At 44.2% G+C, this 17,777-nt stretch overlaps 1 protein-coding gene across 8 annotated transcripts in view; it reads left to right on the top strand.

Annotated features, from left to right (window-relative positions):
• Nucleotides 1–17,777, top strand: part of UNC79 (unc-79 homolog, NALCN channel complex subunit) — a 211,805-nt gene that overhangs the window by 112,903 nt on the left and 81,125 nt on the right. For 6 of the 8 annotated variants that reach the window (XM_073638291.1, XM_073638297.1, XM_073638292.1 and 3 more), the window contains 9 exons: nucleotides 2,298–2,445; nucleotides 2,828–2,907; nucleotides 3,020–3,168; nucleotides 3,747–3,904; nucleotides 4,120–4,301; nucleotides 4,529–4,730; nucleotides 5,782–5,961; nucleotides 6,290–6,361; nucleotides 6,636–6,922. In XM_073638291.1, the coding sequence (XP_073494392.1) occupies nucleotides 2,298–2,445; nucleotides 2,828–2,907; nucleotides 3,020–3,168; nucleotides 3,747–3,904; nucleotides 4,120–4,301; nucleotides 4,529–4,730; nucleotides 5,782–5,961; nucleotides 6,290–6,361; nucleotides 6,636–6,922 (1,458 nt within the window). The remainder of the gene's footprint in view (nucleotides 1–2,297; nucleotides 2,446–2,827; nucleotides 2,908–3,019; nucleotides 3,169–3,746; nucleotides 3,905–4,119; nucleotides 4,302–4,528; nucleotides 4,731–5,781; nucleotides 5,962–6,289; nucleotides 6,362–6,635; nucleotides 6,923–17,777) is intronic. The other 2 variants (XM_073638295.1, XM_073638296.1) reach the window with 1 other exon arrangement.

Consider the following 17,777-nt stretch of genomic DNA (forward strand, 5'->3'; position numbering starts at 1 on the left):
TTTATTCTGAGAGCTATAACTTTTTTATTTTTCGGCTGATGGAGCTGTATGGCGGCTTGTTTTTTGCGGGACGAGATGACGTTTTCAGCGGTATCATTTTTATTTATATGCGTCTTTTTGATCGCGTGTTATTCCACTTTTTGTTTGGCGGTATGGTGATAAAGCATTGTTTTTTGCTTCGTTTTTTTTTTTTTTTTTACCGTGTTCACTGAAGGGGTTAACTAGTGGGACAGTTTTATAGGTCAGGTTGTTCCGGACGCGGCGATACCAAATATGTGTACTTTTATTGTTTTTTTTTTTGTTTTTTTTTTATAATAATATTTATTGATGGGTACATTATATTTTTATTTTTGGTGTATTATTTTTTTTATTTTTTTATAATATTTTTGCACATTTTTTTTTTTTTTTCCACTTTCACACAGTTTATACACTTTATTACTTTGTCCCACTCTGGGACTTTCACTTTTTTTTTTCTGATCGCCTGCATGGCACAGGAATGAAGCACCATCCCTATGCCATGCAAGCTGTCAGAAGTGCACAGTGTGAAGATTGCTTGGAGATGCACTGCGCATGCCCAAGCAATCTTCCTGCTCTCTGGTGACCCGGATGTTGTCATGACGACATCGGGTCGTCATGGCAACACCCGGGAAGCCTTTGCAGACTGCGCTGGAAGCCGGAAGAGGAGGTGAGTATCGCCGATCACCTCCCCTTGCCCCCGCAATGCCGCGATCGACTTCGATCGCAGCATCGCAGGGGTTAATGTGCTGGGAGAGGTGCAGGACCGCTCCCTGCACATAGTACCGGGTGTCAGCTGTGACAATCAGCTGACACCCGGCGGCGATCGCGCCCGCACAGCCTGTGTGCGCGCGCGATCGCCATGACGTACTAATACGGGTCTGGCTCTTAAGTCCCAGGGCACAGACGCGTATTAGTACGTCAGATGTTATTAAGGGGTTAATAAGAACGGAGGTAGATTTTAGACGAGCAGCAGCAACCAATGGAAATACAGTAAGTGTTATGTATAGATCCCCTGTACAGAGGCCTCTGTCCTATGCTGAAGTGGAGCCCCTGAGTTTTTGGGCTACAGTGTTAGGCTGTGTGCCCACTATGCGTTTTTTAAGCGTTTCCGCAGCGGCAATTCCGCTGCAGAAACGCTTAAAAAACGCTTGGTAGAAGGCCTGCCATGTTCCCCAATGATAATCCGCATGTGCTGTGTACATGCTGCGGAAATTTCCGCTGCAGATTATCATTGCGGAAAAATCCGCAGCGCTACCAATTATTATGCGTAATCGCTGCGTTTTCGCTGCCATTGACTTGCATTGGAACGCATAACATCCTCATCACTGCATCTGCACATTCGGATATCATGCGGTTCAATGTGCGAATGGTACCCGGGTTTGGAGAAGAGAAGACTCTCCTCCGGACCCGGGTACCATAGTACCTGTAAAAAAAAAGAATAAAATAAAAAATATACATTATACTTACCTTCTGATGGCCCCTGGTGTTCTTATCCGATCCGTCCTGGCTTGCCGGCAGCTCGCGGTGGACTAAAAGGACCTGCGGTGACGTCATTTAGTCACGTGACGGGTCACACGACCGCTGACGTCGGCGGTAATAGGTGGTGGATTGCAATAGGGGAGGCATCTAAGATGTATTCACTGATCATAGTTGTGCCCTTATAGAGCAGAGAGGCAGTATAGAGCATAGGGGAGTGACAGAACAGAGGTCTAAACCTCTAAAGAGACAAGGCGTTAATTTCAGACTCCAGGAAAAAACTTTCAGACCATGAGCTGACCTCTGATGTAATAAGTAGGGATATAAAGTAGGATTTCGGGAGACAGGGATGATTTCCAGACCTGAGGTTAGCTCCCCGCAGCCCTCGCTCCTGTAATCTCTTTGTGCTCCTCGCTGTCACTTTGAGAAATGTGGAGCTGATGGTGTTCAGGGGATATTCTCGCTTACATGACAGCTCAGCAGGATCGGTAATGTGGCGCCTGTCCTAAGATGGACCTGATTGATGGGCTGAAGTTTTGGTTTCCACACCGGATCTCGTATCTGTGTTTTCAGCAAGTTTTATGATAAATGGCTCCATATTATCAGGGGATTGATGGACGTGTCAGAGACGAGGAGCAGGCAACTACATAGATCACTTCTCATATAGGAAGCAGCCATGAAGATCATCCCAGGCAGGGGATTCTGTCAGATTTATGAGCCACATCGAAGAAAACAAGTCTGTAAGAAATGCCGCATTATAAATGGTTTGTAAAGCTCTTAACAAGGGCTCGTATTTTTCTTAGGAGCCAACAGACAGTCTAGAAGAGAGTCTGCTGTTCTCAAGAGCCGAATTTATCATCGGGAACGAAGGGGAAGAAGAAGGGAATCCATCAAATAAACATGGAGATAATCCGGGGACACACGCGGAGACTGCAGACCCGTCCAACACAGGTGTGACACCCAATACACGGCGTGACTACAGCACACACACAGCACAGGTCTGCGGCGTACAGCTGCTCATAAATCACCATATTACTTACCATGGGATTAGCAATAATCAGTAATGGCAGACACAACTCCTGCACCCGTCCGCGATATCTGATGAGTGCACAGAGCCGCAGAACATTGAACGTGGTGAATAAATACAGTGACACCCGTGCAGCCCTGGAATACGCTGGTACATGACTGTCTATAATAACTCCACAATGGGGGGAGTAAAGGATAAATCACTTATTTGGTTGCTTCTGCTTCACCTTTTCTATAAAAATTTCCCCCATTTCTCTGCAGTGATAACTGTTCATCTGCTCTTCAGCAAGTTCTTCTTCCTTTTCAGCTGTCAAAAATGACACCGACCAAAAATTCTGTTACCAGCAACTTCCTGTTACCCTGAAATTGATCTACACCATCCTTCAGGTACAAGACCCCTCTGTAATCCCGAAGCATAGCGTTGTAATTACAGTATTATGTCTGGTTTGCAACTTTTTTAGATTTTTTTTCTTGCAACTTTTAGCTTTGTTTTTAATAGGAAATGGCAAAGTTTGAGGAGCCGGACATCCTTTTTAACATGCTGAACTGCCTGAAGATCCTGTGTCTCCACGGCGAGTGCCTCTATATTGCCAAGAAGGATCACTTGCCGTTCTTGGCGTACATTCAGGAACACATGCTAATCTCCAGGTAGATAACCAGAACAAAGGGTGTAATTGAGGATATTATGATGGCGCCTTGGCCATAGATTTGGAGAATTTACTTTTGGTATTTTCCAGTAATAGTATGCTGATTGTGAAAGGGCCATCCACCACAATATAGCTGTGGGATTGGTTTCCTTTTCATTCGTGTGTACTTTTGGGTTCTCATTTAACTTTGCAATAATTTGTCCTCCAGTCACATCTAGAGCTTCTTCCCCACACACAGGAACGCTCAGCTCGGCCGGGTGCGCCTGTATTTTATATGTAAGGGTCGATATATATCTATATCAGAAGGATAGGGCGATTGAAATCCAATCCCTTGATCTTTGGATGACTATAATCTAATATACATGGGGGGCCTTTAGCTCCGACGTACTTTCATCTGAGCTCCCAAAAATTCATCACGTTGTAGGAAGCCTGCAGGATTTTTGCAGCTTTGTTTGTGAGTGGAGTATATGACATAATGTAAACCTATAAGAAAAGTGTTTGCAGAGCTCGTAGAGGATTCATATCTGTAATTTTCTCTTAATCTATGTTTGCCTCCTTGACACTTGTTTTCTCCCGCAGCTTGTGGCGAGTTCTGAAGTCGGAGTTCTCGCAGTTGTCATCTTTGGGGGTCCCCCTGCTTCTGCACTCTCTATCCCTTCCCTATGGAGCAGATATTTTTTGGACAGTCATAAACTCCAACTTTAACAGCAAAGATTGGAAGATGAGGTTTGAAGCAGGTAAAAATCCATTTTTGTTTCTTCTTTCTGGGAAAGCTGGGTGACAATATGGCTGCTACAACACATTTCATAGGGGCTATAACCCAGCTTTCCAGTGCCGTAGGCATCCTGCATCATGCTTTACCCCCTCACGACCTGCATTAGACATAAGTCTGGTTGTCCTTTAAGGACTGACAATTCTTTTTATTATCAGTGCCTGTTGCTTATTGTTACAGTGGAGAAAGTTGCCATCTTGTGCCGATTTCTGGACATTCACTCAGTCACCAAAAACCATCTATTGAAGTATTCCCTGGCCCACGCTTTCTGCTGCTTCCTAACCGCGGTGGAGGACGTGAACCCAGCCGTGGCTACAAGAGCCGGACTTTTACTGGACACCATCAAGAGACCTGCTCTACAGGTGAGGCCGGGCAGCCGCTCTGGTCAGCGCCATTCCTCAGGGGTGAGGGACTTTTACAGCACTTTTCTTAAGGTGCCATACTAATTAGATGCAGGTCAGCTGAATCCACACATTAAACAGTCAGTTATCTAATGTGTAAAGGGGGTGTGCTGCCTGTACAAAGAAGAATCTGAGATACTACATTTAAAGTATATTTTTCATAGTGTGCTCCTCTTCTCTCTTTGCAGGGTCTTTGCCTTTGCCTGGATTTCCAGTTTGACACTGTGGTGAAGGATCGGCCGACAATCCTCAGCAAGCTGCTCCTACTTCATTTCCTGAAGCAAGACATCCCCGCTCTGAGCTGGGAGTTCTTTGTGAACAGATTTGACACATTGTCTCTGGAGGCTCAGCTACACCTCGACTGCAACAAGGAGTTCCCATTCCCTACAAGTAAGGCCTGGGCTGTGTATTACTCCATGTCCAAAAAGTTCCTAAAATTCTCTTCTGGTGGAGTCACTGACTGCATACATTTCATTACTGATCCTGAGTTACATCCTGTATTATACTCCAGAGCTGAACTCGCTATTCTGCTGGTGCAGTCACTGTGTACATACATTACATTACTGATCCTGAGTTACATCCTGTATTATACTCCAGAGCTGCACTCACTATTCTGCTGGTGCAGTCACTGTGTACATACATTACATCACTGATCCTGAGTTACATCCTGTATTATACTCCAGAGCTGCACTCACTATTCTGCTGGTGCAGTCACTGTGTACATACATTACATTACTGATCCTGAGTTACCTCCTGTATTATACTCCAGAGCTGCACTTACTATTCTGCTGGTGCAGTCACTGTGTATATACATTACATTACTGATCCTGAGTTACATCCTGTATTATACTCCAGAGCTGCACTCACTATTCTGCTGGTGCAGTCACTGTGTACATACATTACTGATCCTGAGTTACATCCTGTATTATACTCCAGAGCTGCACTCACTATTCTGCTGGTGCAGTCACTGTGTACATACATTACATTACTGATCCTGAGTTACATCCTGTATTATACCCCAGAGCTGCACTCACTATTCTGCTGGTGCAGTCACTGTGTACATACATTACATTACTGATCCTGAGTTACCTCCTGTATTATACTCCGGAGCTGCACTCACTATTCTGCTGGTGCAGTCACTGTGTACATACATTACATTACTGATCCTGAGTTACCTCCTGTATTACACTCCAGAGCTGCACTCACTATTCTGCTGGTGCAGTCACTGTGTACATACATTACATTACTGATCCTGAGTTACATCCTGTATTATACCCCAGAGCTGCACTCACTATTCTGCTGGTGCAGTCACTGTGTACATACATTACATTACTGATCCTGAGTGACCTCCTGTATTACACTCAAGAGCTGCGCTCACAGTTCTGCAGTCCTTGTTCTAATACTTGTCTTCTCTCTTGTTGCTTTCTGTGTTATTATGTAGCGATCACAGCAGTGAGGACAAATGTTGCTAATTTAAGTGACGCCGCCATGTGGAAGATCAAAAGAGCGCGCTTTGCACGCAACCGACAGAAGAGCGTCCGATCCCTACGAGACAGCGTGAAAGGAGCTGGAGAATCCAAGAGGGCGCTCTCCCTGCCAGAGACTCTCAGCACCAAAATCCGTTGAGTATTGAGTAACGCGCCCCTCGCCCCCATGTTGTGCCTTCATTTCTGCACTAATCATTATTTTTATTCCTTAAATTGGTACCTTCCCCGCTGTCCGCCTTCCCTCTCTGCGCTCTGCTTTTCACTTTATCTATTGCTCCCTGTTATCAGCCATTGCAGGTTGGGAAGAGGCTGCCTGTAGTGTTCTTTAACAGGATGAGCAGAGATCCTCTCTGCCCCCTTTGTGTTGCAGAATTTTGGGTTAGCGACCTATGAACTCTTGGTTGGCATTTCCGTGACTTGCCGTCGCTCGGCCTCATCTCAGACTTTATTTTCTCTCTCTAGCTGTCAGGTTGACAAGACACGAGCAGTCGGCACCGGCACTCGGCGGTGGCGGCACGGCCGAGCAAGCTCAGGGTGAATATCTCTCCTCCCGATGGTAGAAAACTGCTTCTCTAGTGCCCCCTATAGATCGTCATCCTGCATGTCCATGTGTGAACCTATAAGTGAGCTTCATCATTACATAACAGGCGCTTACCTGCTCACCCGAGCCCCTCCATTTCATGGATGGTTGGGGTCCCATCTGCTAGTTAAAGGGATTGTCCTCTTTGGTCTCCTGCTTTGGCCTTATTGCTCCCACCTTTCCCCACTGCACATGTGCCACCAGCTGAACATTTACCTTCATTTACAGGTCAAGAGTCTCCAGAAAACGACAACATGATCAAGGACCCTTTGCCGGAGGACGCGGGGATCGACCACCAAACGGTGCACCACCTCATCACCGTCCTAATGAAGTTCATGGCCAAGGACAAGAGCAGCGCCGAAGCCGACATCAGCAGCGCCAAAGCTTTTAACACTGTGAAACGCCATCTGTACGTGCTGCTGGGCTTCGATCAGCAGGAGGGGTGTTTCATGATCGCCCCTCAAAAAATGCGCACGTCAACTTGCTTCAATGCGTTCATTGCAGGAATAGCGCAGGTATGACGACCGGATCTGTAAGCCATAGGGCTGCCATTATGCCATCATACCTCCAGCTTTCCCAGACATATATCGCAGAGATACTTTTTATTTTTTTTTCTATAGTAGGATCCTACTGGCAACAAATGGCATTGAATGCACGCACGGTTGTATGCCACCGCTGCTGAAAAGCTCAGATGCAATTTGCAAAGAGCCTTAGGGTGCATTCAGGCCATATAGCTGCCATATATTACGGTCCTTGTTATGCCCTCAAGTCCTACCCCGATCGCATGACTGCTGACATGAACTAAAAGTCTCATTGGCACACAAGGGCTCCTAAGTATAGAGAAGCACGTAGAGGTATATAGGTGTATAGAGGCACCTAAGTATATAGAAGCACGTAGTATGCAGAGGCATATAGGTGTATAGAGGCATATAGGTATATAGGTATATAGAGGCACCTAAGTATAGAGAAGCACCTAGCACATAGAGGCATATAGGTATGTAGAGGCAGGTAGGTATATAGAAGCACGTAGCACATAGAGGCATATAGGTATGTAGAGGCATACATATAGGTATGTAGAGGCAGGTAGGTGTATAGAAGCACGTAGCACATAGAGGCATATAGGTATGTAGAGGCAGGTAGGTATATAGAAGCACGTAGCACATAGAGGCATATAGGTATGTAGAGGCAGGTAGGTATATAGAAGCACGTAGCACATAGAGGCATATAGATATGTAGAGGCAGGTAGGTATATAGAAGCACGTAGCACATAGAGGCATATAGGTGTATAGAGGCACCTAAGTATATAGAAGCACGTAGCACATAGAAGCATATAGGTGTATAGAGGCATACATGTAGGTATGTAGAAGTATGTAGGTATATAGAGGCAGGTAGGTATATAGAAGCACGTAGCACATAGAGGCATATAGGTATGTAGAGGCATACATATAGGTATGTAGAGGCATGTAGGTATATAGAAGCACGTAGCACATAGAGGCATATAGGTATGTAGAGGCATACATATAGGTATGTAGAGGCATGTAGGTATATAGAAGCATGTAGCACATAGAGGCATATAGGTATATAGAGGCACCTAAGTATATAGAAGCACGTAGCACATAGAGGCATATAGGTATGTAGAGGCAGGTAGGTGTATAGAAGCATGTAGCACATAGAGGCATATAGGTGTATAGAGGCATACATGTAGGTATGTAGAAGCATGTAGGTATATAGAGGCAGGTAGGTATATAGAAGCACGTAGCACATAGAGGCATATAGGTATGTAGAGGCAGGTAGGAATATAGAAGCACGTAGCACATAGAGGCATATAGGTATGTAGAGGCACCTAAGTATATAGAAGCACGTAGCACATAGAGGCATATAGGTATGTAGAAGCAGGTAGGTATATAGAAGCACGTAGCACATAGAGGCATATAGGTATGTAGAGGCAGGTAGGTATATAGAAGCACGTAGCACATAGAGGCATATAGGTATGTAGAGGCATACATATTGGTATGTAGAGGCATGTAGGTATATAGAAGCACGTAGCACATAGAGGCATATAGGTATGTAGAGGCATACATATAGGTATATAGAGGCAGGTAGGTATATAGAAGCACGTAGCACATAGAGGCATATAGGTATATAGAGGCAGGTAGGTATATAGAAGCACGTAGCACATAGAGGCATATAGGTATGTAGAGGCATACATATAGGTATGTAGAGGCAGGTAGGTGTATAGAAGCACGTAGCACATAGAGGCATATAGGTATGTAGAGGCATACAGTACAGACCAAAAGTTTGGACACACCTTCTCATTTAAAGATTTTTCTGTATTTTCATGACTTTGAAAATTGTACATTCACACTGAAGGCATCAAAACTATGAATTAACACATGTGGAATTATATACTTACCAAAAAAGTGTGAAACAACTGAAAATATGTCTTATATTTTAGGTTCTTCAAAGTAGCCACCTTTTGCTTTGATGACTGCTTTGCACACTCTTGGCATTCTCTTGATGAGCTTCAAGAGGTAGTCACCGGAAATGGTCTTCCAACAATCTTGAAGGAGTTCCCAGAGATGCTTAGCACTTGTTGGCCCTTTTGCCTTCACTCTTCGGTCCAGCTCACCCCAAACCATCTCAATTGGGTTCAGGTCTGTTGACTGTGGAGGCCAGGTCATCTGGCGTAGCACCCCATCACTCTCCTTCTTGGTCAAATAGCCCTTACACAGCCCGGAGGTGTGTTTGGGGTCATTGTCCTGTTGAAAAATAAATGATGGTCCAACTAAACGCAGCGGCATGCTATTCCATCTGCTTTGCAAGATGCTGTGGTAGCCATGCTGGTTCAGTATGCCTTCAATTTTGAATAAATCCCCAACAGTGTCACCAGCAAAGCCCCCCCACACCATCACAACTCCTCCTCCATGCTTCACGGTGGGAACCAGGCATGTAGAGTCCATCCGTTCACCTTTTCTGCGTCGCACAAAGACACGGTGGTTGGAACCAAAGATCATTAGACCAAAGCACAAATTTCCACTGGTCTAATGTCCATTCCTTGTGTTCTTTAGCCCAAACAAGTCTCTTTTCCTTGCTGCCTGTCCTTAGCAGTGGTTTCCTAGCAGCTATTTTACCATGAAGACTTGCTGCACAAAGTCGTCTCTTAACAGTTGTTGTAGAGATGTGTCTGCTGCTAGAACTCTGTGTGGCATTGTCCTGGTCTCTAATCTGAGCTGCTGTTAACCTGCGATTTCTGAGGCTGGTGACTCGGATAAACTTATCCTCAGAAGCAGAGATGACTCTTGGTCTTCCTTTTCTGGGGCGGTCCTCATGTGAGCCAGTTTCTTTGTAGCGCTTGATGGTTTTTGCAACTACACTTGGGGACACTTTCAAAGTTTTCCCAATTTTTCGCACTGACTGACCTTCATTTCTTAAAGTAATGATGGCCACTCGTTTTTCTTTACTTTGCTGCTTTTTTCTTGCCATAATACAAATTCTAACAGTCTATTCAGTAGGACTATCAGCTGTGTATCCACCTGACTACTGCACAACACAACTAATGGTCCCAACCCCATTTATAAGGCAAGAAATCCCACTTATTAAACCTGACAGGGCACACCTGTGAAGTGAAGACCATTTCCGGTGACTACCTCTTGAAGCTCATCAAGAGAATGCCAAGAGTGTGCAAAGCAGTCATCAAAGCAAAAGGTGGCTACTTTGAAGAACCTAGAATATAAGACATATTTTCAGCTGTTTCACACTTTTTTGTTAAGTATATAATTCCACATGTGTTAATTCATAGTTTTGATGCCTTCAGTGTGAATGTACAATTTTCAAAGTCATGAAAATACAGAAAAATCTTTAAATGGCAAGGTGTGTCCAAACTTTTGGTCTGTACTGTACATATAGGTATGTAGAGGCAGGTAGGTATATAGAAGCACGTAGCACATAGAGGCATATAGGTATGTAGAGGCATACATGTAGGTATGTAGAAGCATGTAGGTATATAGAGGCAGGTAGGTATATAGAAGCACGTAGCACATAGAGGCATGTAGGTATGTAGAGGTATACATGTAGGTATGTAGAAGCATGTAGGTATATAGAGGCAGGTAGGTATATAGAAGCACGTAGCACATAGAGGCATATAGGTATGTAGAGGCAGGTAGGTGTATAGAAGCACGTAGCACATAGAGGCATGTAGGTATGTAGAGGCAGGTAGGTATATAGAAGCATGTAGCACATAGAGGCATGTAGGTATATAGAGGCAGGTAGGTATATAGAAGCACGTAGCACATAGAGGCATATAGGTATGTAGAGGCAGGTAGGTATATAGAAGCATGTAGCACATAGAGGCATATAGGTATGTAGAGGCAGGTAGGTATATAGAAGCACGTAGCACATAGAGGCATATAGGTATGTAGAGGCAGGTAGGTATATAGAAGCATGTAGCACATAGAGGCATATAGGTATGTAGAGGCAGGTAGGTATATAGAAGCACGTAGCACATAGAGGCATATAGGTATGTAGAGGCAGGTAGGTATATAGAAGCATGTAGCACATAGAGGCATGTAGGTGTTAGAACCTTGCTGTTAGGTTTTTTTTCCTTTGCTGGTCACATGACCTTGTTGGCCTATTTAATCCTGCTCCGCCCTTCTGGCTTTGCTGGACTTCATTGTATATCTACTTTCTAGCTAGCCTGTGCTCTGTGTCTTGCTCTGTTAGTTTGCTTGGTTTACTGACCTCTATGTTCTTTATATTTTGTTTGTTCATCTGTCTGCTACTATTTCTGTTAGGAGGTGTCCCATATTCCTCCCAGTCCTTAGTACTTGTAGGGATTCCTCCCCCACATCTATAGGTCTTCGTACAGACTAGCTTAGGACTTTAGCAGGTCTGATCGCAGGATCAGGTTCCCTGTTACATCGTAGGGATTCAGCTGAGTCTTATAGTAGGGACAGATCTCCTCTCTTTCCTTAGCTCTGGTAGCAGAACATAACAGTAAGTCCAGCCAGCAAATTCTCTAAGGAAAGATTTTTCTGTTCCATCATGGTGTCGGTTCAGGATTTGGCTCATCGCCTGCAGGGACTCTCTCTGGAAGTGGCCGAGCTCCGTCAGCACGTGAGTAACTGTTCTGGAGCACATTTCTTGGAGCCTAAGGTATGTTTGCCGGATTTATTTTTTGGTGAACATCGAGAATTTTTTTCATTTAAAAATGCTTGCTTATTGTATTTTCGTTTGAGACCCAAGTCCTCTGGGGATGAATCCCAGCGCGTAGGGTTCATAATGTCACTTTTGCGCAAAGAGCCTCAGGAGTGGGCCTTTTCTTTGCAACCTAGTGATACATGCTTCAGATCAGTGGATAGTTTTTTTTCTGCTTTAGGACTATTATATGATGATCCTGACCGTGTCGCATCAGCTGAGACTGAGTTGAGACGTTTAAAACAAGGATCAGGTAATGTCGAAAAATATTGTACACATTTTCGTCGTTGGTCTACTCAAACAGGGTGGAACGATTCTGCTCTGAAAAGTCTATTTCTTGCTGGGCTCAGTGAAAGGGTTAAAGACCTGCTAATTGCTTATCCTACACCTGAGGATTTGCAACAGGCTATGCAATTAGCTATACGGGTGGACAGAAGACTGCGTGCTAGGGTTAATGAGAGCAAATCCTCTGCTATGTCAGTTTCTGGTTATGATAATGTGTGTACTAACAGTGGTGAACCGATGGAGATTGGATCGGTGGCACCTCGCTCTCAAGAAAAAGACCGTCGTTTTTCGAAAGGCTTGTGTTTCTATTGCGGAAAATCTGGTCATTTGATTAAAGGCTGTGAGCTTCGTATGAAGAAAGAAAAAAAAATGGTCAGTCACACCCGTATTGCCTGTTTAAATTCCAAGGGTGTATTTTTAGCTGCTTCCACGATTGCTCAGGAAAAATTAATGGAATTTCGGGTGTTTGTTGATTGCGGGTCTACACTGAATGTAATTGATGGGGGATTCGTGGAAAAACTCAATTTAAAACCTGAACCTTTATCATCCCCCATTGCTGTGGTTTCTGTGGATGGCTCCCCTTTGAAGAATATTACTCTCAAGGTCTGTGAATTTCCTCTCACTATTAATGGTGTTCACCATGAGAAATTGGATTTGGTAGTGTTGAATAACTTGCCTTCTCCAGTAATATTGGGATTGCCCTGGTTAAAATGTCACAATCCTGTACTGGATTGGTCTACCAGTGAAATTAAATCCTGGAGCCATAAATGTTATGACAAGTGTTGTAACGGGCGTATTGCAGCTTTGGATAGGGGAGAATTGCCTGTTCCTATTCAGGATTTTTGGAGAGTTTTTTCTGAGAAGGAATCGCAGGTTTTGCCTCCCCATAGAGACTATGATTGTTCTATTGAATTTGTCCCTGGAGCGACTCTTCCTAAGAGTCGTTTATTTAACCTTACTATTCCTGAGAGAAAGGCTTTGGAGGAATACATACAGACAAGCTTGGCCGCCGGTCACATTAGGCCCTCTAAGTCTCCTGTGGCGGTTGGATTTTTTTTTGTAAAAAAAAAGGACGGCGGTTTACGTCCTTGTCTGGATTTTCGTGAGATTAACAAAATTACTGTACGCAATCCTTACCCACTGCCATTGATTCCTGATCTGTTTAACCAGTTATTGGGGGCCAAGTGGTTCTCTAAAATTGACCTTAAGGGGGCATACAATCTGTTGCGCATGAAGGAGGGTGATGAATGGAAGACTGCTTTTAACACTCCTGTGGGTCATTTTGAGAATCTGGTGATGCCTTTTGGTCTTACTAATGCTCCTGCATTTTTTCAGAATCTGATTAATGACATCCTTAGACCTTTGATCGGTAAAAATGTGGTTGTGTATTTGGATGACATTTTGATTTATTCGCCAGATCTGGAGTCTCATTGGCGGAGCGTGCGTGAGGTATTACAGTTATTAATGGACAATTCGCTTTTTGCTAAGCTGGAGAAATGTGAGTTCGCTGTACAGAGAATTAGTTTTTTGGGCTACATTATCTCCAGCAAAGGTTTTGAGATGGATCCGGTTAAGGTTCAGGCTGTGCAGGAATGGCCTAGGCCTATTGGTTTGAAATCGATACAGAGGTTTTTGGGTTTCGCCAATTACTACAGAAAATTCATAAAAAATTTTTCTAGTATTGTCAAACCTCTGACTGATCTCACCAGGAAAGGTGCTGATGCGGTTCAGTGGTCTTCTGAGGCCATTGAAGCTTTTGTGTATCTCAAGGAGAGGTTCACCTCTGCTCCCATCCTTATGCAGCCTGATGTTACTAGGCCGTTTTTGGTTGAGGTTGATGCTTCCTCTGTGGGGGTTGGCGCAGTATTGTCTCAGGATAACGGGGATGGATTACATCCCTGTGCCTTTTTTTCAAAAAAATTTTCGGAGACTGAATTGAATTACGATATTGGTAATCGGGAATTATTGGCTATTAAACTCGCATTTGAACACTGGCGCCACTTCTTGGAAGGTGCGGAATTTCCCGTTCAGGTTCTTACGGATCATAAAAATCTGATATATCTTGATGCTGCCAAGCGCCTGAATGCCCGTCAGGCTAGGTGGGCACTGTTTTTCTCGCGGTTTAATTTCTCCGTTACTTACATCCCTGGTACTAAGAATGTTAAGGCGGATGCCTTGTCTCGCAGTTTTTCTCCCATAGTCGGTGCTGAGAAAGAGGAAAACATTTTACAAGAAGGTGTTGTGATAGCTGCTTTAGACTCCGTTTTGGAAGATGAGATTCTTAAAGCTCAGGAGAATGCCCCATCTAACACTCCTCATGGGAGGTTGTTTGTGCCTGGGACCTTTAGGAGAGATTTGTTTGTTGAGTGTCACGAATCTCGGTTGGCAGGTCATCCCGGAATCTCTGAGACCAAGAGACTGGTGGGTCGCAGTTTTTGGTGGCCTGGATGGCAGAAGGAAGTCATTAAGTGGGTACGCCAATGTACTGTATGTGCTAGATCTAAGTCCTCACATACTCCTGCTGCGGGGTTGCTTTGTCCTTTGGAGGTTCCCAGTGCTCCTTGGACACATTTGGCTATGGACTTTATAACTGACCTTCCCCCCTCTGAGGGTTTTACTGTCATCTGGGTGGTCGTGGACCGTTTTAGTAAGATGTGTCACTTGGTTCCCTTCGTCAAACTGCCTTGAGCTAAAACTCTCGCTAAGGCCTTTGTCAAGGAAATTGTCAGACTTCATGGCGTTCCTACTGACATTGTTTCTGATAGGGGTCCTCAGTTCGTGGCTCGTTTTTGGCGTGCCTTTTGTGACAGGTTGGGAATTCATTTGTCGTTTTCGTCCGGATATCATCCTGAATCTAATGGCCAGACAGAAAGGAAAAACCAGGATGTTGAGCAGTTCTTGCGTTGTTTTGTGGCAGACAATCAAGAGGGGTGGTCTGAGTTTCTGCCACTTGCCGAATTTGCTCTGAACAATCATACATCTTCTTCTGCTGGTTGTTCGCCTTTTTTTTGTTGTTCTGGGAGACATCCGTCGTTTGGGTCGTTCTCCAAGTTGGGATCTGCCGTGCCTGAGGAGGAGAATTTTTCCGGTGATTTGGAAAGAGTTTGGACGGATGTGCGTGGTAATCTTCAGGAGGCCAACAGAAAATCTAAAGACTACTTTGATAGGAAACGACAGGAGGTTTTGTTCGCTGTTGGTGAGATGGTTTGGTTGTCCTCTAGGAATCTGCGGTTGAGGATTCCTTCTAAGAAATTGGGTCCCAAGTTTGTAGGGCCCTTTAAGGTGCTTCAGGTTGTCAACCAATCTGCTGTTAGGTTGGAGATTCCTACCTCCTGGAGAATTAATCCGGTCTTTCATGTCTCTCTGTTAAAAAAAAGCTGTTGTGTCGGATGGTGACGCCTCTGCCTCTGTTCCTCCGGTGGTGGAGGACGGGGAATATGAAATTTCTCGCATCCTTGACTCTAGACGGTATAGAGGTAGTTTGCAGTATCTTGTGGCCTGGAAAGGTTTCGGACCCGAGGATAACTCTTGGGTGAGGTCAGATGATGTTTCCGCGTCCAGACTTATCAGAGCGTTTCACAGGAGATTTCCTGATAAGCCTGGTCCTAGGGGATCCGGAGGATCCTCTTAGAAGGGGGGGTACTGTTAGAACCTTGCTGTTAGGTTTTTTTTCCTTTGCTGGTCACATGACCTTGTTGGCCTATTTAATCCTGCTCCGCCCTTCTGGCTTTGCTGGACTTCATTGTATATCTACTTTCTAGCTAGCCTGTGCTCTGTGTCTTGCTCTGTTAGTTTGCTTGGTTTACTGACCTCTATGTTCTTTATATTTTGTTTGTTCGTCTGTCTGCTACTATTTCTGTTAGGAGGTGTCCCATATTCCTCCCAGTCCTTAGTACTTGTAGGGATTCCCTCCCCACATCTATAGGTCTCCGTACAGACTAGCTTAGGACTTTAGCAGGTCTGATCGCAGGATCAGGTTCCCTGTTACATCGTAGGGATTCAGCTGAGTTCTATCGTAGGGACAGATCTCCTCTCTTTCCTTAGCTCTGGTAGCAGAACATAACAGTAGGTATACAGAGGCAGGTAGGTATATAGAAGCACGTAGTATGCAGAGGCATATAGGTATGTAGAGGCAGGTAGGTATATAGAAGCACGTAGCTCATAGAGGCATGTAGGTATTTAGAGGCAGGTAGGTATATAGAAGCACGTAGCACATAGAGGCATATAGGTATGTAGAGGTATACATCTAGGTATGTAGAAGCATTTAGGTATGTAGAGGCAGGTAGGTATATAGAAGCACGTAGTATGCAGAGGCATATAGGTATGTAGAGGCAGGTAGGTATAGAGGCATATAGGTATGTAGAGGCAGGTAGTTATATAGAAGCACGTAGTACATAGAGGCATATAGGTATGTAGAGGCATACATATAGGTATGTAGAGGCAGGTAGGTATATAGAAGCACGTAGCACATAGAGGCATATAGGTGTATAGAGGCATACATGTAGGTATGTAGAAGCATGTAGGTATATAGAGGCAGGTAGGTATATAGAAGCACGTAGCACATAGAGGCATATAGGTATGTAGAGGCAGGTAGGTATATAGAAGCACGTAGCACATAGAGGCATATAGGTATGTAGAGGCACCTAAGTATATAGAAGCACGTAGCACATAGAGGCATATAGGTATGTAGAAGCAGGTAGGTATATAGAAGCACGTAGCACATAGAGGCATATAGGTATGTAGAGGCATACATATTGGTATGTAGAGGCATGTAGGTATATAGAAGCACGTAGCACATAGAGGCATATAGGTATGTAGAGGCATACATATAGGTATATAGAGGCAGGTAGGTATATAGAAGCACGTAGCACATAGAGGCATATAGGTATGTAGAGGCAGGTAGGTATATAGAAGCACGTAGCACATAGAGGCATATAGGTATGTAGAGGCAGGTAGGTGTATAGAAGCACGTAGCACATAGAGGCATATAGGTATATAGAGGCAGGTAGGTATATAGTAGCACATAGAGGCATATAGGTATGTAGAGGCATACACATAGGTATATAGAGGCAGGTAGGTATATAGAAGCACGTAGCACATAGAGGCATATAGGTATGTAGAGGCATACATATAGGTATATAGAGGCAGGTAGGTATATAGAAGCACGTACCACATAGAGGCATATAGGTATGTAGAGGCATACATATAGGTATGTAGGGGCAGGTAGGTGTATAGAAGCACATAGCACATAGAGGCATATAGGTGTATAGAGGCATACATGTAGGTATGTAGAAGCATGTAGGTATATAGAGGCAGGTAGGTATATAGAAGCACGTAGCACATAGAGGCATATAGGTATGTAGAGGCATACATATAGGTATATAGAGGCAGGTAGGTATATAGAAGCACGTAGCACATAGAGGCATATAGGTATGTAGAGGCAGGTAGGTATATAGAAGCACGTAGCACATAGAGGCATATAGGTATGTAGAGGCACCTAAGTATATAGAAGCACGTAGCACATAGAGGCATATAGGTATGTAGAGGCAGGTAGGTATATAGAAGCACATAGAGGCATATAGGTATGTAGAGGCAGGTAGGTATATAGAAGCACGTAGCACATAGAGGCATATAGGTTTGTAGAGGCAGGTAAGTATGTAGAGGCAGGTAGGTATATAGAAGCACGTAGCACGTAGAGGCATATAGGTATGTAGAGGCATACATATTGGTATGTAGAGGCATGTAGGTATATAGAAGCACGTAGCACATAGAGGCATATAGGTATATAGAGGCAGGTAGGTATGTAGAGGCAGGTAGGTATATAGAAGCACGTAGCACATAGAGGCATATAGGTATGTAGAGGCATACATATTGGTATGTAGAGGCATGTAG

The sequence above is a fragment of the Phyllobates terribilis genome, unplaced genomic scaffold (genome assembly GCF_046119375.1).
Source record: "Phyllobates terribilis strain yellow unplaced genomic scaffold, ASM4611937v1 Scaffold_7__3_contigs__length_470593459, whole genome shotgun sequence".
Lineage (NCBI taxonomy): Eukaryota > Metazoa > Chordata > Amphibia > Anura > Dendrobatidae > Phyllobates > Phyllobates terribilis.